A 25,407-nucleotide genomic window follows, 5' to 3' on the forward strand; every position below is an offset into this window, starting at 1 on the left:
ACATTTTCAAACATGACCTAAAATCCTTGTGTGCGGATGTTATTAACTGGCTTCCATTAGCTCAGTTTGTTTCTCCTCACCACCACAGTAGCAATGCAGTCCTGTTATCTCTGACTGACTGAATTTCTGCCACTGGATGGCAACATGATAAAAATATCCCAGCGTTGCACCAATAGGCTCAATGGAGGATATCTGTGAATTAAATTAATTGAATTGCTTCTGTTACATGCAATTCCCTGAATGATTCACTCACCCACCCTTGGATTCATGTTCAGAATGCTTCTGGTAGTATGAGAGTGACATTTGAACATTGTAAATATGGATACAATTTATTCATTAGTGTCAATAACATACTGCATCAAATTCTGTTTATAGCTCAAAGTCTTATGGAAAGAGATACAAAACAAACTTTTAATAAAAAATATTTCACTGCGGATACAATACACACACCATGTATTTTGCATAAAGTATTTTTTACACTATACTATTTAAAGATGTGATAACATTTTCAAATGGGGTTATCCAACAAGGAAAACTAATGTGTACTGTAGTGTAAAAACATCCAAACACAAACAGGTTTTTAATAGAAATCCCTCGTAGGATAATGCAGGAGAATAGCCATTGAAAAATGCTAAATTATCCTGTGGTGAAGAATGTCCAGCAGCAAGCTAGGGAGGGCACATACAGGTATACTTTGAAATGACCTGTCTCAGTCCCAAAATGGAGGTCTCGGCTCCAATAAGTCCCACAGTGCCATGGTTCCTGATCATCAATTCAGGGTTTTGACATAGTTCTGTGGGACTTAGCCCAAGAGTTCCAACAGTCCTGCTATGCCTCGTTCCTCTTGGGCCGTCATCACAAGGGCCAGGGTAAGTCACTAAAGTCCACGGGGCCCCCAAGGCCTGCGTCAGCCTCCAGGAGACTCATGATCACAGCCATGGCTGCCTCATCGTTACTGGGGCTGCTGGAGCCTGGCTCGTCCATGATGTCAATGCTGAGATGAGAGTTGTCACCTACAGGGGTGGTGAGGGAAAACACTGTAGTCAGTTACATGACTGGTTTTTGATACTGTACAGTTTAGATTTTCCCTGCACAAATACTACACATCACTTGAATGGAGGGGATTCCGTGTTTGTAATATTAGTGTTTGGAACATTTGTTGAAAATTGTGGGCATGGTTACTTACTCATAATGGACTGATTGGAGTATGGGTATCCAATGGAGTCAGGTCCTCCTGGTAGTGTTCCTGCCGACGGAAGGTCTGGTGTCCCACCATTTTGAATCTGCAAGAACAAATAGGTCAGTGCTGGTCTAGATGTAAGACCAGCTTTCAGCCACAGGACAGATGCCTGACTTCAAGTACCCAACAGACAAGTGGATCAGCACAATATCCAATCAGCGAGGCGAGCAATGTATCAATTTCTTGTGCCAGACAGTTCTATTGGAGGTTCTTATTGTGAGTCTCCCTTAGACTCACCCTCTTGCTCCCTGGAGAGCAGTCTGGAGGGGGGGTGCTGATGTTCAGGGGGCTGGAGCCACAGCTAGAGGGTGTTGAGCCTCTGGTCCTGTTAGAGAGAAGAACAGACAATACCGTTACACCAGGGTTCTGTGAGATAATCATCTAAAACACCTTCAGCTCCAGGTAATTCATCACAGCTGACGTAGCCTAACTGAACAGATTAATTTGCAAGCCTGCACATTTTTGATGAAGGGTGTATCGATACCTGAGAGCAGGGGGACGAGTAGAGAAAATGTATAACCGAACGAGAGGCTTTATGGTCTCTGTGTGGTTTTAAAATGGTTCTGCAACTATTAAGGCGTCATCCATTTTCTGCCTAAACTCTCTCCATTTCTCACCTCTGAATCTCCATCACCTCCTCTGCGATCATACGGCCGATCTTGCCGGCACCTGCCCGTGTTCCGCCAGGGATGCCTGGCACCGTCTGAATAGCTGGTCTCCCTCCACCTGCAATCACACATATGACAATCACATTGCCTGCTCCTGGACTGACTGAGAACATTGCATTTTCACATTTGGTCCAATGCTTCAATACCGAGTCTTGTTGTGAGATCTCAACGGATGCTTTAGAATTTTGAAACACAGATACACTATATTATCAAAAAGAAAGCTATTCATTATAGTTGTATGTTGGTGTACAGAGAGAATCAGTTGACATCTCCTTCATATGTAGAAAAGCATGCTTTCTTTTACAACATTCAATGTCACCTTCTGACGTCAGCACACTGTCCATAGAGGCTGTGGGGGAAGCAGCAGACTGAGGATAGGGGTCTGCACCGTCTAGCATACTGCATCTAGAGAAGCATTCAGACAGCAACATCAGGACCAGTGTTTCAAGTACTAAAACAGTACATCCACTGAATAAACACTACCAGTTAGCTCTACAACAATCAATGACGCACCACTTCAAATATGTACAGTATTCCTTCCCATGTAAACTTCATAGCTAGGAGAGAGAGAGAGAATGGCCACTTACGAGACCACTGTGTTTGTGGAGACAATGTACTCCACCTCTTTGGTCCAGGGATTCATGAAACTAAACCAGCAGCTTCTCAGCGTGATGAAGGAGCCATCTTTAATCTTGAACTTGTAACAGTTTGTGTTGATCTTTTCTCTCATTTGTAGCACTGTGAAACAAGATACCCTGGATGTAAGTTCAGAAAACAAAATGTGGTGACTAAATATAGTAAGATGTAAATCACAAAGAAATGTGTCGTGCCGGACAGTTGATCCCATACCTTGTCTGTGACATTCTGCCAGGTGGCCAATATCATCCTGATGAAAATACTCGTAGAAGGAGGTGCCTAGAAGCTCCTGGGGTAAGTATGCAAGAATGGCTGTGGCCCTGAATAGAGAAGATAGATAAGAAACTCTGTGCTTTTCTAATTGTTTTTGACAAGTCTTTAAAAATGTCACCGGAGCGTTTTCTATGAACATGAATCAGTTCACTGACATTTTTATGAAAGTTTGATTACCCTTCATCATGAGTAATAATGGCCTGTGAGGTGTCAAGCTGTTAGCAGGAGATTAATTCATCAAATAGTGAGGCTGAACCTCCCTTGACAAGCCCATGTCGGTAGGCTGGTGTAGATGGGCTATTTTGGGTGAACGGTGGTTGAAGATGAGAATTTAAATATGATTTGTTGCCTCTTCAAGTATTAGTTTAAACCATACTTCTAAAATGTGTGTTTCATTGGCCAACTTGATGAATGACTAGCACACATATAATCATAAACCAAAAATGTCATAGAAAAATTAAGGCATACGCTTTATCATCGTACCTCTGGTCAACAAAGACGAACTTCCCGTCGATGGCGTGGCGGGAGACGTATTCGGTGGGTTTGACGCGGATGTCCTCATGGGAGGGCTGGGGGATGATGTGGGGGTGCAGCCGGCCGATAGCCACCAGGCAGCTGAGGTTACAGCCCTCGTTGTCGGGCTCGTTGTCATCGTCCAAACCCATCTTGTTGGGCGGCCAGCTCTTCAGGTAGCCAGTACTGTGGATCGTGCAGAAGCTCTTGCGGTCGGCTGAAGGTAAAAAATAACCATTATAAAAAGATTTCCTCCCACACAATGGTAAGTTATCCATCGGTTTACATCGGTGGGCCATGACTTAAGGTCAAATGTTAAATGACTGATTTAATGAAAAAAAACCACAAGTTAAGCAAACAAGTAATACTAGCCTGTATCTGAATCAACGGTCAATCAAGGAGAGAACGTTTTCCTAGATAAAATATTAATTAGTACTAGAATATTCAGCGAGAGCTCAACTGGAGATTTGCATTCTGTTTTGCATGACCTATGCAGCTTTTCTTACTCAATGGTTTTAAATTGCAGCACATTAATATTTCTTGCCTGCACTACGGCCTTTTTCCCTTTCCTATTGTGTTATTGACTATGTTTCTTTATTCCATGTGTAACTCAGTGTTGTTGTTTGTGTCGCACTGCTTTGTTTTATCTTAGCCAGGTCGCAGTGGTAAATGAGAACTTGTTCTCAACTAGCCTACCTGGTTAAATAAAAAGGTAAAATAAAATAATATTAAGTTCAACAATAAGCATATTGTTTAGCCATTTGGTACACAGTAGCATACATCCTGTGCTCTCATTGTAATGCTAGCATGATGCTAATGAATGGTGATGCCAGGTTTCTGAGTAAACAAAATAAAGACAGCAGGGAAGGAGGCCTAGATCTTGAGATAGGAACCTTTCTTTTTTGAGCAGGTGGAGGGGAAGTCCTTGTCCTCCGTTTTGACGTAGGGCCGGTTACATTTCATCCGGCAGAAGAAAGAACGTCTGGCTCCGGAGCACAGTCTAGACGGCCCAGGGGTAATGTCAGTCTTCACTGGCAGGCCAGCTGAGGGAGAACAATCAAATCGTATTAGACCACTGTTGAACATTGTGGGCTAATCATCCACAATAGCTTTAGAAATAACTTGCATACAATGTTAAAAGCATTCTACTCTTATAAGGTACTCGAACATGGTCTATACATTTACGGTGCAACATAATTCATGCTGTTTACACACATAATATAGCAGGTAAACTGCCAGTATTTTGGCAACTGGCATCAAATCACATTGTATTGGTCATATACACATATTTAGAAGATGTTATTGCAGGTGTAGCGAAATGCTTGTGTTCCCAGCGCTAACAGTGCAGTAGTATCTAAAAACAATTCACAATATTATTTACATAAGGCACAAAGCAGTATTTACATTCAGTATCTACTAAGACATGAAGCATTAATAATGTCTTTAAGACCCCCCCCAGGAGGGAGTTTACTTTTGGCGTCGATGAGTCGCTCCCGGGGTGCTGTATCTGATGACGACAGTTGCTCCTTGACTTTGGCGATGTCTTTAGGATGCAGGTAATCAAACAGACTCTGGCCAATTAGGTCGTTCTGGGAGAGAGGGATTGACTGGAAATTAACATTTGTGAGCTCAGATATGGTCTGACATAGTACAACGGCAAATATAGTATAACAGTAGGACATTGGACGGGAATGTAGACGTACCTGGCTATAGTTGAGGATCTTGTAAACAGACTCAGAGACGAAGAGGATCTTCCCACGATCGCATCCGACGACAAATAGAAAGCCATCAGCAGCCTAAAATAATGAGGTTTTTGTCATCAGGCTTACCCAGAGAGCAACTTAGCAGAGAGGAGTTAGAGGAGGGCTTGAACATACCCTCAATATTAAGTGCTTCAATTCATCATCGGACAGGAAAGACGGCTTGTAGTTCGCCTCTGTGTATGGGTTCGCTGCGCCTGTACAGAAACAGAAAAAAGTTGTATTTTAATTATTTCATGATCAAGTTACAACCTCTTTGACGTCCAATGATAATTTGCCTGCAGTCTCTGTCTGCATCTCACCTCGTAATGTCTTCATATGCTGAACAGCCATGCGTAGAACTGTGAGTTTGTCCAGCTTGCGAGACATAGCGTTGCAAGTAGGCACTAGCGCCGCCAGCTCATCTATAAAGCTGTTCATCTTGTCTCTGCGCCTCTTCTCAATCTGACTGTGTGCCTCCCTATTGGCAGAGTAGCAGAAAGCAAACTGTTAGAACAACTCCCAGTCCTTCTGTTACACAGTGCAATCTATAGACTATATAAAGTGCCCATTCATCGATGGGACACGAGGCTTTCTCTGTCTAATTAAAAATGAGCATTTAATTCACCCTGGAAAGAGAGATTAAAATATATTTTATCCTGGAGTTTAACCACGTGCCAGGTCAGTGGAAACACTATGCATATTCGTTGCCGACAGAGACTTAAGTGAAACATTAGGAATTCGGGAATGAGTCTGGGTACCTGGCATTTTTGATCCGCCCCTGATGATCACCACAATCCCTGGAAGAAGCAAAAAAGGAGAGACGTTTTAGTAGGAAACGTATCCCTTCGCCATTGTTCCACACAGGATATGTAATGGTACATACACTCCACTCAGTGTACAAAACATTAGGAACACCTGGTTTTTCCATGACATAATGACCAGTTGAAAGCTATGATCCCTTATTGATGTCACTTGTTAAATCCACTTCAAAATCAGTGGAGGAAGGGGAGGAGACAGGTTAAAGAAGGATTTTTAAGCCTTGAGACAATTGACACATTGATTGTGTCTGTGTGCCATTCAGAAGGGGAATGGGCCAGACAAAATATTTAAGTGCCTTTGAACAGGGTACAGTATGCACCAGTTTGAGTGTGTCAAGAACTACAAAGCTGCTGGGGTTTTCCATGCTCAACAGTTTCCTGTGTGTATCAAGAATGGTCCACCACCCAAAGGTGGTCCAGCCAAAGACAACTGTGGGAAGCATTGGAGTCAACATGGGCCAGCATCCCTGTGGAACGCTTGACACCTCTCCCGAGTTGCGCAGCTGTCTAAGGCACTGCATCTCAGTGCTAGAGGCTTCACAACAGACCCTGGTTCGATCCCAGGCCGTGATCGGGCGTCCCATAGGGTGGCGCACAATTGGCCCAGCATCGTCTGGGTTAGGGGAGGGTTTGACCGGGGTAAAATAAGAATTTGTTCTTAACTGACTTGCCTAGTTAAATAAATACAAATAAATTTAAAAAACCTTGTAGAGTCCATGACCCGGCAAACTGAGGCTGTCCTGAGAGTAAAAGGAGGTGCAACTCAATATTAGGAAGGTGTTTCTAATGTTTTGTACACAGTGTATATAACCCTCCACAATGTTACCATTCTCTCACCATGCAAATCCTATGAAAATAGATGAACACCTACTCAATTTTGCAGTGAAACCACTATCTTAACCCAACATCTGTCTCCCCTGTACAATTTATAACCAATAACATGGCAAAACTAAGCTTTTCTTTATACTGTAATTCATGCTTTTTGCTGCCAAAACTCTTACCTAAGCTTATCCTTGTCTGTCTCCATACTGCTCTCGCTGTGGAAGATAATCAGATGCCATTAGTTTTACTGAACCACGTTAGATTAAGAAATGTTTAACAGTTTCCTACTATCCATTTGCACTACACTATTCAGTGTCCACCCTCAACAAAAATAAGGTAAGCCTAACAGACAAAAAGGTTAAAAAAAACGTTTCTTACTTACTCAAAAGAAAATCCATCAATTCTGTAAAGAAAAAAAGAACGCATGAATCATTCTGTTGTCAGATGACTGTGGATCAGTAACAGATGGCAGGAAAATTACTATACTTACAAATGAGTCAATATAGCACAATACCATTTTTTTTAAAGGGTTTTGCAGGATGTGCAAATTTCCCCATAACTATGGCTAGCAAAGTCGGAGCGTTAATTACTACATCTTAACTGGAAAACTCAGTGAACCCATCATCTTCAGCACCGACTGGTGGGAGGCTGGGGGGAGACTAAGGTGACTGAGTGCAAGGCCACAATGACTTGACGATGGTTACAGTAGGTGCTTACTGGTAGTCGGAGGTGCTGCCCTTCCTCTTGCGGGTGTAGTCCATGCCTTGGGTGTTGATGGAGCTGCTGATCAGCTCGGTGGAGCTGGGGGACATGAACTCATTCATCGTAGAGGTAATGTCCATTCTTTGGTCTGCCATTAGATAATCTGAAACAGAAACATGAATTAGAGCTAGACTGTAAATCTCAAGCTATACAGTTTACTTTGACCTATTTGGAGAAAGGATCATTCAAATGTATTCAGGAAAATTCCTGAGAAAGCAAGGCACAAAATGAGTCTCGCTCACCACAAATGTTCATTACAGCTCTGGAATTTCCTTCCATCCATTTGCAATTGCTCTGGAGGGGAAAATGTACTACGTTCATTCAAAATCACAACACTGAATCTTTGGACATTTAATTTCTTCACAAAAACACAATTAAGTCACGTTTGTTCTCTTTGTGAGAATAAAGACAGAGTGGGAATTTCATACTGTGCACTTGCCCCACCCACATGAGTGTCAGGTCTGCTACAGACTAGAGACTGGTTGCCAGGATACCTCAGGAAAACATGCCATTTAGGACATGTCTGGATTACTAATTAATCTTGCAGGAATAGGAATAGACAGGAAGGACAATTCACACTGCATCAAAAAAATGCAGTGTCGCCTCATTATCAAACAGGGGCCTTAAAAATGGGTCATACTGCATCAAATGCACATTATACCATACCTTGCCCAACTGGCATTTTTACAATACATCAGTGGCACTTACGCAACTCTACCATAAAAGTGCTGAATCAGTAAAGAGCAGACAGAAGCCCAGCCACAAGCCAGGGTTATAGATGTTTTTGCTGACAACGTCACAAACATTATGCGCACGCATCAATGGGGCAGAAGTCTATGAGTTGTGATTCTGGATCGCCAGGTAGCTACCAACAATGACAAGAAACCTGTATGTGGGGTACTGCAAGTGACCCGATTCAGCTAATTTCATATTGTTCTTGATACCATGTCTTGTTTTGAGGTGTTTTGACTGATTTCATGTCAATGCTAATACGGCAAAAGATTCACTAGCTAGCTAACAAACTACCAATGACATTTGAGAGACAACAAATGCTCATTATGCAAATGTATATGTTTTCATTCAACATTGGATATTAAATATCGTTTACATGTTGTAAAAAATCTAAGCCAACCCTGTCTGTTTTGCCACAGCTGCTAAAACAACCAACCCATCTATTAGCCTACCTACATTCATACTAGGCTGCCTCATGTAAAGTTCAAATATATCTTAAGGACAGTGTGCTTGTGTGTAATCTTCATCCCTGTCAGTCAGGTTATCTAAGTAAGAATGAGTCTGGTTGGGCAGTGAGTTCCAAGCCTCTCTTATATTGAGTAGGGTGTCCAATCAAAAAACACATCTTTTAACCAATTGGTAAAATAGTGTTAAATGTGTAGATAGCTAATCCTCAAAGAAAACCAATGGTCCAAACTTCATGTCTATCATAATCCTTTCAAAAGTAACTGGAATTTTTACCCTTGTAGGATGGCCAAAATTAGGGTGACTAAATCAATGGAGTCCAGAGGAAAAGAGTGGTAAAACATAAGAAAAAATGCACAGCATTGTGTTAGCTAGGCTGGATGCTGTGAGAGAATGAAGGCTATCCGACAGGCTCATTTCCATTTGAACTAGTCTACTTTCTTTTCGAATCCCCAGGACATTAAACAATAGAGTTAAGATAGCTTTCAATTGAGACGTAGTATTTTTATATTTTAGTATACACTTTTCATTAGGGATGTGCATCTTTCCCTTGCAAGCAAATTCAATGCGCATCTGGGCTCCAATACGTTTTAGTTTGAAACGACTCATAAATTCGGTTTGATTAGAGAACGAATTGATGCAAAACGTTTTGTTGCATAAACATTTGCTGCATAAACACTAGGGCTGAGTCGTCTGTTCTTTCCACCAATCAACTTGTTAATGCAAACTGCTGTGCAACCACTAGGGTCAAGAAATCCTGTGGGCGTGCCACAGGGTTGGCTAATAGGACCTTTGTTATTCCTAATCTATATCAATGGCCTTGCTGCTGTCTTCCCATTCTCTTTGCTGATGATAACAATTAGATTTTAATCACACAATAATTTTGATTCACTAATTAATGAAGCCATCTCAGGCATGGACACATTTTCTGAATGGTTCCAGATATCTTTAAAATGTAAAAAAAAATATATATATATCCTACTTTATTGTATTCACAAAAAAAAAAGTCAATTGGTTGGAATGAGACGGAACAAGTCACACACTAGATTCCTCATAGTTCTAATTGATGAAAAGTTATCCTGAATTGTTTTTCTTCTCAATTTGTCTGCAGCAAAGTGAGATTAAATCGGGTTGGTATTATCAGAAAGATTAGTGGTTTGGTTCATCAGGCTTACTTCCCAACTCTATACTATAGCTTAATTTACCCAAAATACTCAATATACAAAAGACATTTGCAAGACTAGCCAACTCCTCATATTACCTATCTCCATCTGCACCTTTGTTTAAGAAACTCAATATCTTGTCTATTTCCGACCTTAACGTACACCAATTATACACTTTGATCTACAAATACATCCCAGACAGTTTACCTAAACCCTTCAATGGATTCTTCCAGATTAATTCTGAAATCTATTTATATAAAACACAATACACTGCAATAACCTCACCCTCCCCACTGCCGCACCTCAAATAGAGAATTCTCTATCAGATACAGAGGTCCCATACTCTGGAATTCTTATCTTCACATTGCCAAAATCATCATCATCATCCCTCAATAACTTCAAGTGAAAACTGGGGCTCAGCCTGATGAACCAAACTACTCAGTAATCTCCTCCATATATCCTAAATCTCTCACACACCAAGTTTTTTTTAGTGTGATTACTGATAAATTAATTCATACATTTATAATTAGTAGGGAAGGCTTGTGAACTATACTGCTATTGTATCGGAGTGGAGGAGGGACAGTTTAAAACCTATGATGTCATTTTTAGTTTATAACCTGTTGTAAATTGTACCATGATCAGTACTCTCGAGAATAAACGCTATTGAATGATTTTGAGACTGGCCTCTGTCCATTTTATGCAAATAAGTATCTTAAATATTTTTTTTTATTTAAAAAAAAAATCTTTACAGGAAAATGCCACAGGCACTATCTGATGTGTGGAGACAAATCCCTGCAGCTACTATAGAAGGAAAAGCTGTGTACATTTGCAAATACTGTGCCAAATAATATGTGAAGAATGCAACAAAGATGCAGAATTACCTGGACAAGTGCATAACGTTCCCTCAGCGCTCACAACAAGCAACCTCTGACAAAAGTTCCTCTACTTCTACTCAAGGTGAAAATGATGAGCCTGTCGGTGCTCAGACCATACACTGCATCAAATTGGTCTGCATGGCTGTCATCCCAGAAGGAAGCCTCTTATAAAGATGATGCACAAGAAAGCCTGCACACAGTTTGCTGAAGACAAGCAGACTAAGGACATGGATTACTGGAACCATGTCCTGTGGTCTGATGAGACCAAGATAAACTTATTTGGTTCAGGTGGTGTCAAGCGTGTTTGGCGGCAACCAGGTGAGGAGTACAAAGACAAGTGTGTCTTGCCTACAGTCAAGCATGGTGGTGGGAGTGTCATGGTCTGGGGCTGAATGAGTGCTGCCGGCACTGGGGAGCTACAGTTCATTGAGGGAACCATGAATGCCAACATGTACTGTGACATACTGAAGCAGAGCATGATCCCCTCCCTTCGGCGACTGGGCTGCAGGGCAGTATTCCAACATGATAACGACCCCAAACACACCTCCAAGACGACCACTGCCTTGCTAAAGAGGCTGAGGGTAAAGGTGATGGACTGGCCAAGCATGTCTCCAGACCTAAACCCTATTGAGCATCTGTGGGGCATCCTCAAACGGAAGGTGGAGGAGTGCAAGGTCTCTAACATCCACCAGCTCTATGATGTTGTCATGGAGGTGTGGAAGAGGACTCCAGTGGCAACCTGTGAAGCTCTGGTGAACTCCATGCCCAAGAGGGTTAAGGCAGCGGTGGAAAATGGTGGCCACACAAAATATTGACTCTTTGGGCCCAATTTGGACGTACTCACTTTTGTTGCCAGCGGTTTAGACATTAATGGCTGTGTGTTGAGTTATTTTGAAGGGACAGCAAATTTACACTCATACAAGCTGTACACTCACTACCTTACATTGTAGCAAAGTGTAATTTCTTCAGTTGTCACATGAAAAGACACTCAAATATTTACAAAAATGTGAGGGGTGTACTCACTTTGTGATATACTGTATGTCTACTTATGATATGGTATAAGGTTTGTTTCTGTCTTCATATAATATTGTAAACATATCCAATGCAAAAACATCTTAACCTTTCTAGTGCAGGCGTTCAACGAGCGGAACCCCTCGACAACATTCCGCTGAAAAAGGCAGTGCGCGAAATTCAAAACATTTTTTTTTAGAAATATGTAACTTTCACACATTAACAAGTCCAATACAGCAAAAGAAAGAAACATCTTGATAATCTACCCATTGTGTCCGATTTCAAAAATGCTTTACAGCGAAAACACAACATGATTATGTTAAGTCATAGCAAAGTTTTTTTTTAAACTGCAATTTTTCCAGCCAAAGATAGAAAAAAAAAGCAGGAATATAGATAAAATATATCTAACCTTTGATGATCTTCATCAGATGACACTCCTAGGACATCATGTTACATAATACATGTATGTTTTGTTCTATAATGTGCATATTTATATCCAAAAATGTCAGTTTACATTGGAGCGTTACGTGCAGTAATGTTTTGATTCCAAAACATCTGGTGATTTTGCAGAAATACTCAAAATAAACATTGATAAAAGATACAACTGTTATTCACAGAATTAAAAATAGAAAAGCACTGGAACAAGAGCTAACTCTGTCGGTAGCGTGCATCATGAGCCTGAGATACTCTGTCAGACCACTGACTCAAACAGGTCTCCTCAAACCAGTTTCTAAAGACGGTTGACCTCTAGTGGAAGCCGGAGTGGAAGCCGGAGGAAGTGCAACTAGACTCCATAAACACTGTATTCGGTAGGCCAAGCTTTGAAAAACTACAACCGTCAGATACCCCACTTCCTGGTTGGATTTTTCTCAGGTTTTCAGCTGCCATATGAGTTCTGTTATACTCACAGACATCATTCAAACAGTTTTAGAAACTTCAGAGTTTTCTATCCAATACTAATAATAATATGCACATATTAGCATCTGGGACAAAGTAGGAGGCAGTTCACTCTGGGCACGCTATTCATCCAAAAGTGAAAATGCTGCCCCCTATCCCAAAAAGGTTAAATGGTATTAATATTACATTTGCATATATTTCAGATAAATCCCATATATTCCCACAGAAAGTTTCCACTTATGAATATTCCCCAAAATGTGCAACCCTAGTTGCACCATTGTTCTTACACAATATAATCATATACAATTTCAGTAGCATGTCTTAAACTGATTGACATCCCCACAGCCTCCACAATGGATCAGTCCACTCAGCGCGAATCAGACAGGTGTATTGTACTTTTGTTTTGCTACTCGACCAACCACCTATCAACCAAACAATCAACTAAATAGGGTCAGCCCCAGTAAACACATTCATTTTCCATTTTAAATTAAAAATCTGCTGCTGACGGAGCTCATGAGCTGGATCGGTCTGAACTGACTTCTGTGTGTGTGTGTCCAATGCATTGAAGGTCCAAGAACACAGTGGCCTCCATCATATCATGCTTAAATGGAAGAAGTTTGGAACCACCAAGACCCTTCCTAGAGCTGGCCGCCAAACTGAGCAATCGGGGAAGAAGGGCCTTGGTCAGGGGAGGTGACCAATAAGCCGATGGTCACTCAGAGCTCTAGCATTCCTCTGTGGAGATGGGAGAAGCTTCCAGAAGGACAACCATCTCTAAAGCACTCTACCATGAAGGCCTCATTGGTGCAGTGGCCAGACAGAAGCCAATCCTCAGTAAAAGGCCCAGGGTAGGCCACTTGGAGTTTGCCAAAAGGCACCTAATGACTCTCAGACCAGGGAAAACAAGATTCGCTGGTCTGATGAAGATTGAACTCTTTGGCCTGAATGCAAAGTGTCACGTCTGGAGGAAACCTGGCACCATCCCTATGGTGAAGCATGGTGGTGGCAGCAACATGCTGTGGAGATGTTTTTCAGCAGCAGAGACTAGTCAGGATCGAGGCAAAGATGAACAGAGAAAAGTACAGAGATTCTTGATGAAAACCTGCTCTAGAGCGCTCAGGACCTAGGGGGCGAAGGTTCACCTTCCAACAGGACAACGACCCTAAGCACACAGCCAAGACAACGCATGAGTGACTTCAGGACAATGTCTCAGAATGTCCTTGAGTGGCCCAGCCAAAGCCCGGACTTGTACCCGATCAAACATCTCTGGAGAGACCTGAAAATAGCTGGTGCAGCAATGCTCCCCAGTCAACCTGAGAGCTTGAAAGGATCTGCAGAGAAGAATGGGAGAAACTCCCCAAATACAGGTGTGTCAAGCATGTAGAGTCATACCCAAGAAGACTCGAGGCTGTAATTACTCCCAAAGGTGCTTCAACAAAAGTACTAAGTAAAGGGTCTGAATACTGATGTAAATGTGATATTTCAGTTTTATTTTTAATGAAATTGTTAGACTCCTACTTTTCATATTAATGCAAAATTGTATTGTATCAGCTTTTGTCATGCGAATTTTGCGAACCTCGGAAACAACTTTGAAGACGACCACCACAACAAACCCTAAAAGGTTGTGGCGAGAAATCTGCACCGCTCTGTCAACGGGCCTCTATGCTTATTATCAGACGTATTAGGTTACAAAAATCTGGATATAATGTACTGTTAATGAAATGTTAGAGACAGCACTGAATGATTCAGAACATGAATAATCATATTTGTCTTGGTCCTCCAGGACACCTACAGCTCCCGATGTCACAGGAAGGCCAAAAAGATCATCAAGGAAAACAACCACCCGAGCACCTCCCTGTTCACCCCGCTATCATCCAAAAGGAGAGGTCAGTAAAGGTGCATCAAAGCTGGGACCCAGAGACTGAAAAATAGCTTCTACCTCAAGGCCATCAGACTGATAAAACAGTCATCACTAACAGAGTGGCTGCTGCTAACATACAGACTCAAATCTCTGGCCACTTTAATAATGTCTGTAATATGTACAGTCATGGCCAAAAATTGAGAACGACACAAATGTTCATTTTGAAAGTCTGCTGCCTCAGTTTGTATGATGGCAATTTGCATATACTCCAGAATGTTATGAAGAGTGATCAGATGAATTGCAATTAATTGCAAAGTCCCTCTTTGCCATGCAAATGAAATGAATCCCCCAAAAACATTTCCACTGCATTTCAGCCATGCAAGAAATGGACCAGCTGATATCATGTCAGTGATTCTCTCGTTAACACAGGTGTGAGTGTTGACGTGGACAAGGCTGGAGATCAATCTGATCATGCTTTTTGAGTTCGAACAACAGACTGGAAGCTTCAAAAGGAGGGTGGTGCTTAGAATCATTGTTCTTCCTCTGTCAACCATGGTTAGCTGCAAGGAAACATTTGCTGTCGTCATTGCTTTGCACAAAAAGGGCTTCACAGGCAGGCTTATTGCTGCTAGTAAGATTGCACCTAAATCAACCATTTATCGGATCATCAAGAACGTCAAGGAGAGCGGTTCAATTGTTGTGAAAAAGGCTTCAGGACGCCCAAGAAAGTCCAGCAAGCGCCAGGACCATCTCCTAAAGTTGATTCAGCTGCGGGATCAGGGCACAACCAGTACAGAGCTTGCTCAGGAATGGCAGCAGGCAGGTGTGAATGCATCTGCACGCACAGTGAGGCAAAGACTTTTGGAGGATGGCATGGTGTCAAGAAGGGCAGTAAAAGAAGCCACTTCTCTCCAGGAAAAATATCATGGATAGACTGATATTCCGCAAAAGGTACAGGAATTGGACTGCTGAGAACTGGGGTAAAGTAATTTTCTCTGATGAATCCCCTTTCTGATTGTCGGGGCATCCGGAAAAAGGCTTGTCCAGAGAAGACAAGGTGAGCATTACCACCAGTCCTGTGTCATGCCAACAGTAAAGCATCCTGAGACCATTCATGTTCATGTCATATTACTGCAATGTTGGAACTAGAAGCATTTTGCTACACTCGCATTAACATCTGCTAACCATGTGACCAATCAAATTTGATTTGAAAATGTATTTTATAAACACAAGGAAGTGAAATTTCATCACCAAAGTGCATTTTCACCCACTCTGGGCAGAGTTGGTAGACACCCCATAGTGAGTGATACCATACCTTGGTTTGAGATGAAGAGAGAGAAACACCTCCTGGTTGGTTGGCCTGGCTGCTATTCCTCCTCTTGGACACTGGGATAGGTGCTCTACCTGTACAGAGAAGAGGACTGTCAGATGTGTTCTGACTATGGCACAAATCCTAACATTCTAGACCTAGTTTACACATCACAGAAACTCAAGCAATAGGCTACTATGTTGGAAGGTCAAGGATCAGTGTTTTTCACTAGTACCAGCTATACTGCCGGTTACACACTTATTTTCAGCCGGGTACTTTTTCCAAGTTAGAGAGAAAGTTTTTTTTTTTTTTTTTTACAATTAGCAAGTCAGAAGAAAAGTCAGCCCAGCCCTCTCCCACTAGAATGAACAATAAGAATTAGGCTTGGGTAAATACCTGCAGTCAACTTGTGCAATACGTTAGAAGCTAAAGATCATGTTCATTTCAAGCTTACCTGTAGTCCCCAGCCACGTGGGGTTTATTTACAAGCAGACAATGACGAGAGAACAGAGTCTTGTGAGTCACTAACTGTACTGCAGCAAGTGCCAGGTGACCTAGTTACAGTATGGAATGTGCTAAAAGTTCTACAGTTGTGCATTTGGTTTGCTAATTTAGTAGCTAGTTAGCTATCTAGCTAAGTGGTTAGCTTCTTTCAAAATCAAGCATTGTTTTGTAATGGCAGAGAATCCCCTCATATCAATAGCCTTGCCGTCTAATATTGGTTTTGTGAGTGCAGCAAACGGAGTAGAATTTTTTGTTAATTCTATAACTTTGAGCTGGGATGTCTGTCCTGAAAATGGTTTAGGTCAGAGACTATATGCAATGTACTCGTTAGCATTTATTATTCTAAATGGGATTTTACATGTATTTGTTAGCATTGCTAAGATTCAGATTACAGCGACTCAGTGGGGTTAGAAAACAGCGGCCCTTGTGTTCAGCAATGTGTGTTGTGTACACTATGGTTGCAGTCAAATCTCTTTACACAGAAGGAGAAAGCATGATGCTCCTTTAACTTCTTGGATATAGGGGGCGCTCTTTTAATTTATGGATAAAAAAACATGCCCGTTTTAAGCGCAAAATTTTGTCACGAAAAGATGCTCGACTATGCATATAATTGGCAGCTTTGGAAAGAAAACACTAAGGTTTCCAAAACTGCAAAGATATTATCTGTGACTGCCAAAGAACTCATTCTACAGGCGAAACCAAGATAAAACTTCAACCAGGAAATGGGCAGAATTTTTGAAGCTCTGTTTTCCATTGTCTCCTTATATGGCTGTGAATGCGCCGGGAATGAGCCTGCCCTTCCTATCGTTTCTCCAAGGTGTCTGCAGCATTGTGACGTATTTGTAGGCATATCATTGGAAGATTGGCCATAAGAGACTACATTTACCAGGGGTCCGCCCGGTGTCCTTTGTCTAAATTGGTGCGTAATCTACAAGCTGCACGCAGTCATCCAGTGATTGAGAGGAGACTTTCAACGAACGATATATCATGAAGAGATATGTGAAAAACACCTTGAGGATTGATTCTAAACAACGTTTACCATGTTTCAGTCGATATTATGGAGTTAATTTGGAAAAAAGTTATGCGTTTTGAAGACTGAATTATTATTATTTTTTGGTAGCCTGAGAGTCTGAGAGTCTCCTCATTGAAAACATGTGAAGTTCTTCAAAGGTAATGATTTTATTTGAATGATTTTCTGGTTTTTGTGAAAATGTTGCCAGCTAATGCTAACGCTAAATGCTACTCTAGGTGTGCTAGCTGTTACACAAATGCTTGTTTTGCTATGGTTGAGAAGCATATTTTGAAAATCTAAGATGACAGTGTTAACAAAAGGCTAAGCTTGAGAGCTAGCATATTAATTTCATTTCATTTGCGATTTTCATGAATAGTTAACATTGCGTTATGGTAATGAGCTTGAGGCTGTATTCACGATCCCGGATCCGGGATGGCTCGACGCAAGAAGTTAACGTCTATGCGGGTCAATTTGCACGTCCCATATAATGTGGTAACGATGAGTTGAAATCCACTTAGCCTATTATTTTCTGGCACAATCATTTCTTTCACGATTCATATGCAGCCAAAGTGCTAGTGCATAGGCTTACTCTGATTTTATTGATGAAAAGCAAGCTTGACTAGTTTATAAATGGTGTCGAACTGACTGAATTAAGTCGATCTCATATCCTTGTCCTTCATAAATCATAGTTATGTCCATGGTACTGCCTAAAGAACAAGTAAACTAAAGATCTCGTTTGTATTTTTTCGATATGAAGTCCATTAGGACTTGCCAGATGCAAATCGCATCAGTAAGAGAGCAGTTCATTTTGCTCCCTAATTTGCATACTGGTAGGCTTTTTGGTGAATATTTGCAGATAAATTATGAAAACCAAAGAATCTTCCTCACTGCAGGAACAATAGGTAGGCTAGAGGAGTGAGCCTCACTCTGGTCCAAAATATAAAAGAAAACAGAATTCATTGTTTTAAAAGCTAATTATACTTACACTGTATTTTCAAATACAATGGAGTAGTCAACTGCTGCTTTCTGTGTAGCAAAGCCCATGATTAACACCTGCTTCATTCTTCAATCATACCTGTATTGCAGATAGCTGAGAAAATGCCTCTTAAAAAGGAAGCTTGACGTCTGACAAAGTCTGCAGACTCTTACAAGATTCTTTAAGACATCTGAGTGAGTTGTTTGTGTTTTTTTAAACGTATTAATGACATACTGCAATTCACAAAGAGTTGCAAACAATTGTTGAAATTCTTTCACTAATTTAACTGATGTTGTTCGCCCTCTTCTTTTAACAGGTATGGATCCAGAAATTAATTGAGCATCTGTTCTGTTTATTTTACAGAACCATTTTGTCATTTGAAAAAAGTACCCATCACACTTTGTTTGATTAAAAATTACCTTTACATTTTTTATATTTTCTGATGAAATCAAATATATAATTTGAAGAACACACATAATTGTGGCAATTCATATATTGCAGTAAAATACTTGAATCTCAAGTATTGTGTAAACACAATAACACACAAAAACAAATCCAATCTGGGAGGTAAACTCAATAAAGTATTCAATATTTGAATACAGTGTGGCTCAGTTGGTAGAGCATGGTGCTTGCAATGCCAGGGTTCTGGGTTCAATTCTCAAAGGGGACCATTACAGGGGAAAAAAATATTAAAATGCATGTACTTGCATGTAAGTTGCACTGGATAAGAACGTCTACTAAAATGTAAAATAATTTTGCTGTGTATTGCTGTGTATTTTGGTTGTAATCAAGGCATTTGAATATACCAGAGGCCACCAAAAGAGTTTGTTCAGCAAAACAATTCTTAACCTGGAGGTGCAAGCCACCCCAGACCCCCTTGGCCAGGGGGATCCTGGCTGGCTACTCCATGTGCTTGTGGAAAAGACTGAAGGATGTCAGCATAAAAGCAATTTCACATTGAAGTGGTCTTGAACTGACATTAAATAATGGTCACAAAATATACTGTTGGTTATTATTAAATCAGGAGGGTTGATTGAATGGATTATACATGCAAAATACTATTCCATTTATCTTGTTCCATTGAGCCAACCATTAATTCATGGCTATTTTAGGCCTTTCGAGGTCTCTCTCGACAGTAGTTCAAAAAGGCTTGTGAAAGGAATTTCTTCCTGGCCTGAAAAAGAAAAGCACTTCTTGTTAGTGTTTTCTGAGGGAGTGGGACAAAGCACTGGGAAAACCACTGTGTCATGATCAAAACAACGCGAAAACTGGGTCAGCCTCACCGGCTCAATTTCTCTCCTTTATTGCATACAGCTGCCTACTTACAGCATTGGCAATGGATAGCCTAGTTTGATTAAAGCATGGTCTCTGAGGATATAATCACAGAATGGCTCCCAGGCACAGCTGAGGACATAGTGTAGTTCCATTCCATAGAAAGCTTATTCCATGGCCCATGGATTTACAACCAACAGTCATGACAGAAGTCTTAGAAATGATCCATCATGCCAAGAACACGTCAAGGAACTTGTGAGGATATTCAAAATGCAAAAAGGCAGTTTGGAGCATTACATGTGAGTGTAACATGTTACCAAATAAAGCACCGGTATTCGGACACAATGTTGGACCCTGCCAAAGTACAACTCACTGGCAATGAACAGGCTTTACGGAGTCAAAAACCTGCCAGCCAAAGTTGTAACAAAGCAGCATTGTTTGGTTAGGTACAGTACACTAGCTAGCAGTCATAGTCCACATTTATTTATTTATTCACCTTTATTCAACCAGGTAAGCTAGTAGAGAACAAGTTCTCATTTACAACTGCGACCTGGCCAAGATAAAGCAAAACATAAGTATTCAAACCCTTTACTCAGTACTTTGTTGAAGCACCATTGGCAGCGATACATCACATCAGTCATTGGCTTTATCAATAAGTGCATCGAGGACATCGTCCCCACAGTGACTATACGTACATACCACAAGCCATGGATTACAGGCAACATTCGCACTGAGCTAAAGGGTAGAGCTTCCGCTTTCGGGACTCTAACATGGAAGCTTACAAGAAATCCTGCTATGCCCTGCGACGAACCATCAAACAGGCAAAGCGTCAATACAGGGCTAAGATTGAATCATACTACACCAGCTCCAACGTTCGTCTTATGTGGCAGGGCATGAAAACTATTAGACTACAAAGGGAAGCACAGCCGCGAGCTGCCCAGTGACACGAGCCTACCAGACGTTTTTTATTTAAAGTCCGTAGCCATGAAGTGCTTAGAAACGGTTGGTAATGACTCACATCAACACCATTATCCCAGAAACCATAGACCCACTCCAATTTGCATACCGCCCAAACAGATCCACAGATGATGCAATCTCTATTGCACTCCACACTGCCCTTTCCCACCTGGACAAAAGGAACACTTACGTGAGAATGCTATTCATTGACTACAGCTCAGCGTTCAACACCATAGTACCCTGAAAGCTCATCACTAAGCTAAGGATCCTGGGACTAAACACCTTCCTCTGCAACTGGATCCTGGACTTCCTGACGGGCCGCCCCCAGGTGGTGAGGGTAGGTAGCAACACATTTGCCACGCTGATCCTCAACACTGGAGCTCCACAGGGTGCGTGCTCAGTCCCCTCCTGTACTCTCTGTTCACCCACGACTGCATGACCAGGCACGAATCCAACACCATCAATACGTTTGCAAACTCAATAAGTTTCCCCCTCAGGAAACTAAAAAGATTTGCATGGGTCCTGAGATCCTCAAAAGGTTCTACAGCTGTAACATTGAGAGCATTGCAAGGCACTACAGCGGGTAGTGCGTACGGCCCAGTACATCACTGGCGCTAAGCTGCCTGCCTCTACACCCGGCGGTGTCAGAGGAAAGGCCCTAAAAATTGCCAAAGACCCCAGCCACCCCAGTCATAGACTGTTCTCTCTACTACCGCATGGCAAGCGGTATCGGAGTGCCAAGTCTAGGACAAAAAGGCAACATTTTTTCCCTCAAGCCATTAGACTCCTGAACAGGTAATCAAATAGCTACCCGGACTATTTACATTGTGTGCCCCCCCCCCAACCCCGCTTTTTACACTGCTGCGTATATATGTTCATCATATATATCTAGTCACTTCAACCATATCTACATGTACAATCTACCTCAATCAGCCTTACTAACCAGTGTCTGCATGTAGCCTCGCTACTTTTATAGCCTTGCTACTGTATATAGCCTGTTTTTTTACTTCTTTACTTACCTATCGTTCACCTAACACCTTTTTTGCACTATTGGTTAGAGCCTGTAAGTAAGCATTTCACTGTAAGGTCTACCTGTTGTATTCGGCACGCGTGACAAATAAACTTTGATTTGCGAGAGACTGGACTGAGGGCTTGTAGGCCTGTTGTAAGGCAGGTCCTCACCAGACATCACCGGCAACAACATCGCCTATGGGCAAACCCACCGTTGCTAGACCAGACAGGACTGGCAAAAAGTACTCTGCACTGACGAGTTGCGGTTTTGTCTCACCAGGGGCGACGGTCGGTTTTGCGTTTATTGTCAAAGGAATGAGCGTTACACCGATGCCTGTACTCTGGAGCGGGATCGATTTGGAGGTGGAGAGTCTGGAGTGGTGTGTCACAGCATCATCGGACTGAGCTTGTTGTCACTGCTGGCAATCAACGCTGTGCGTTACAGGGAAGACAACATCCTCCCTCATGTGGTACCCTTACTGCGGGCTCATTCTGACATGACCCTCCAGCATGATAATGCCATCAGCCATACTGCTCGTTCTGTGCGTGATTTCCTGCAAGACAGGAATGTCAGTGTTCTGCCATGGCCAGCGAAGGGCCCGGATCTCAATCCCATTGAGCACGTCTGGGACCTGTTGGATCGGTGGGTGAGGGCCAGAGCCATTCCCCCCAGTAATGTCCGGGAACTTGCAGGTGCCTTGGTGGAAGAGTGGGGTAACCTCTCACAGCAAGAAAGGGCCAATCTGGTACAGTCCATGAGGAGGAGATGCACTGAAGTACTTAATGCAGCTGGTGGCCACACCAGATACTGACTGTTACTTTGGACCCTCCCTATGTTCCAGAATACATTATTCAATTTATGTTAGTCACATGTCTGTGGAACTTGTTCAGTTTATGTCTCAGTTGTCAAATCTTGGTATGTGCATACAAATACTTACACATGTTAAGTTTGCTGAAAATAAATGCATTTTGCTGAGTTTAGGTATGCACGTCAGCTTTGACATCGGTTGTTAAACTAGACATCAGCCGATACCGAGGTTGCCATTTTTAGCTAATAATCGTCCGATTCCGATATGTTCACCGATAGATTGTGCATCCCTACTGTTAAGCATTGAAAATGCACTTTTTGGTTGAATTAAACTATACTATTTTCTTTAGTAATCTAGTGGAGGAAAAGTTGTAAAAAATATAAAATCGTAAAAGTACAGATACCCCAAAAAAACTATTTAAATAAAAATACTTTAAAGTACTACTGAAGTATTTTACACCGCTGTTTTGTGTCATTAGAAAATGTAGGCCTATAGTTTCAAATATTTTTATTTAATTTTTTTAAGTTGCAAATAATGCTCTCTTAGCAACCCCATTCCTTGAGCATTTAGTTAGTATGAATGATACAGATATAAAGTCATTATAGATGTCATGGAATGCAATCAGGTTCTATTTGCATCATGAATACATCCCTTGGAATATTGCCCCTTTACTTTTATTATTAGTTACTGGACCACCTCGTGTGTCACTTTCAGACAGCCAAGCTGGATTTCCACTAGCTCACTCAAACTCTTGGGGGCATTCTGCCTTCTCATTACCGTTTTCAGCCATTGGCTTTGCCCACGATTGGCTCATGTGAACTACAATCACGACGCTGTTTTAACGTCTAGAAATATCGATAATGATTGCTTGAGATATGACTTTCTAAACATATGGCCCTCATCTTTCATCAACAACAAATAATCCTTCAAATATGAAAAAAATAATACACTTACTGTTGCAGTTTTGCACAGATCCATACAGCTATGGTTGCCTCCAATGCCCACATGCAGGATTGCCCCGAATTGCAGGAACGCCCACATGGGGGAACGCCACGAATTACGGGCTGCAGTTCCACACCATTATTAACGAGCCCAGCTAGCTCCAACTAATGACGTATCCAACTAACGTGATGATACCCCTGTCCAGCAAAAAAAAAAAAGCTACAGACCCTAACTAACGTTAAAATTACTAGGCTTGAATATTTTAGTCCACAGCTAAAATACACTTTCATCTAAGACACTTATAGCTACAGCGAAACGTTAAGTTTACATTGTCCTAACTTGGCTAGCCCTACATTAATCTTGTTATCTAAGGTAACGTTAGTTAGCTGACGTTAGCCAACTAGAACCGCGATATATAGCTAGCTATGTAACTAGCCATTAGTCATCACGACACATGCTGAACATATTATGTATCTACTTACATGAGATGAACTAGCTAGGACATCTCCATCTAATGGACCCCTCTGTCTAATGTTACGTGAACTGTGATATAAAACGGTAACGTTACTCTGTCTGTGACCTACTTTCTCCCTCCGTCATGACCAGTGCTACACCACTAACCTAGTTTTTCTAAACCAATTGCACAGGAGGACGACACTACGTATTTTATCTCACCAATCAAAAAACGATTGAGAACAGGAAAAGATAACGGACATACTGCCTTCCAATTACAGAGTGCCAATATTTTCCGAGGTGGGACATGGCCGATGGCAATGGGCGGATTCGATTATGCTGAACCGCGGGGAACCGGGCAAAGGGTCGTTACGTCATCGGCGACAGCGGGTAGGGAGAAGCGGCCTGGTCATTTTTTCAAAAGGCAGCATGGTGCATCGTCCAGAAACAATCTTTTCCATAAAATACTGTCCTACATCTCTTTTCCATAAAATACATGTTAGAATTTTCTAACATTTGGGAAGGCAGATAAATCTAAAAAGCAATCACTTTTGCATGTGAAAACACATAATCCTACTCATTTACTTCACGTGCTCCTACGTCACTTTGTTCTCTGTGAACTGTGAATGGGGCACGTGTCTCACACCCGGGAGGTAGCCCGGTTCCAAAACGATTTGGGAAGGCAGATAAATCAAAAAAGCAATCACTTTTGCATGTGAAAACACATAATCCTACTCATTTACTTCACGTGCTCCTACGTCACTTTGTTCTCTGTGAACTGTGAATGGGGCACGTGTCTCACACCCGGGAGGTAGCCCGGTTCCAAAACGAATGCAATTAACTTTCACCCTTGCAAAACACGCCTAAAACGGGCGCCCGGGCGATATTAATCGAACCCCCTCCCTGGAAAGTCTTCACTGGCCTGGGCTGATCCTCGATGGTCTGGAAGGGCTTCCTCCCCTGTATTCTCCTTCTTCCCATCTGCACATAACAGTTTAACCATATACCTGGTAGTAGGCATCATTCACTTAAAAGGCATACTGCCACTTTTCAACCTCAAAGCATCCTTAGCCCATCCAACTACCTTTTCCCCATACTGTATTTATTTATTTATCTTGGTCCTTTTCATCCCAGTATCTCCACTTGCACATTCATCTTCTGCACATCAATCACTCCAGTGTTTAATTGGTATATTGTAATTACTTCGTCACCACTATTTATTGCTTTACCTCCCTTATCTTACCTCATTTGCACACACTCTATCTATACTTTTTCTACTGTATTATTGACCTTATGTTTGTTTATTCCATGTGTAACTCTGTGTTGTTGTATGTGTCGAACTGCTTTGCTTTATTCTTGGCCAGGACGCAGTTGTAATTGAGAACTTGTTCTCAACTAGCCTACCTGGTTAAATAAAGGTGAAATAAATAAATACAAATATTCATTATTTCTGGCACCATCCCAGTGTCTACAGTCGTGGCCAAAAAGTTTTGAGAATGACACAAATATGAATTTTCACAAAGTCTGCTGCCTCAGTTTGTATGATGGCAATTTGCATATACTCCAGAATGTTATGAAGAGTGATCAGATGAATTGCAATTAATTGCAAAGTCCCTCTTTGCCATGCAAATAAACTGAATCCCCCAAAAGCATTTCCACTGGATTTCAGCCCTGCCACAAAAGG

At 41.7% G+C, this 25,407-nt stretch overlaps 1 protein-coding gene across 6 annotated transcripts; it reads right to left on the bottom strand.

Annotated features, from left to right (window-relative positions):
- Positions 1-307: 307 nt before the first annotated feature.
- Positions 308-23,899, bottom strand: LOC109866840 (aryl hydrocarbon receptor nuclear translocator-like protein 1). 6 transcript variants are annotated; one of them, XM_031801351.1, is made up of 21 exons: positions 23,753-23,899; positions 23,283-23,467; positions 15,794-15,882; positions 7,717-7,768; positions 7,430-7,577; positions 7,095-7,115; positions 6,892-6,927; positions 5,831-5,869; positions 5,393-5,550; positions 5,208-5,287; positions 5,034-5,126; positions 4,802-4,919; positions 4,224-4,373; positions 3,301-3,547; positions 2,758-2,864; positions 2,496-2,646; positions 2,228-2,313; positions 1,858-1,966; positions 1,478-1,565; positions 1,187-1,283; positions 308-1,013 (listed from the first exon to the last, which is right to left on the bottom strand). In XM_031801351.1, the coding sequence occupies exons 4-21, from the start codon at positions 7,751-7,753 to the stop codon at positions 856-858; spliced, it is 1,923 nt and encodes a 640-aa protein (XP_031657211.1). In that variant the 5' UTR covers positions 7,754-7,768; positions 15,794-15,882; positions 23,283-23,467; positions 23,753-23,899; the 3' UTR covers positions 308-855. The 6 variants fall into 6 exon arrangements, with proteins under 6 accessions (XP_031657211.1, XP_031657210.1, XP_020311288.1 ...); XM_031801350.1 differs by having other exon boundaries at positions 23,283-23,489; XM_020455699.2 differs by lacking the exon at positions 23,283-23,467.
- Positions 23,900-25,407: the final 1,508 nt, after the last annotated feature.

This window comes from Oncorhynchus kisutch, linkage group LG22, assembly GCF_002021735.2.
Source record: "Oncorhynchus kisutch isolate 150728-3 linkage group LG22, Okis_V2, whole genome shotgun sequence".
NCBI lineage: Eukaryota > Metazoa > Chordata > Actinopteri > Salmoniformes > Salmonidae > Oncorhynchus > Oncorhynchus kisutch.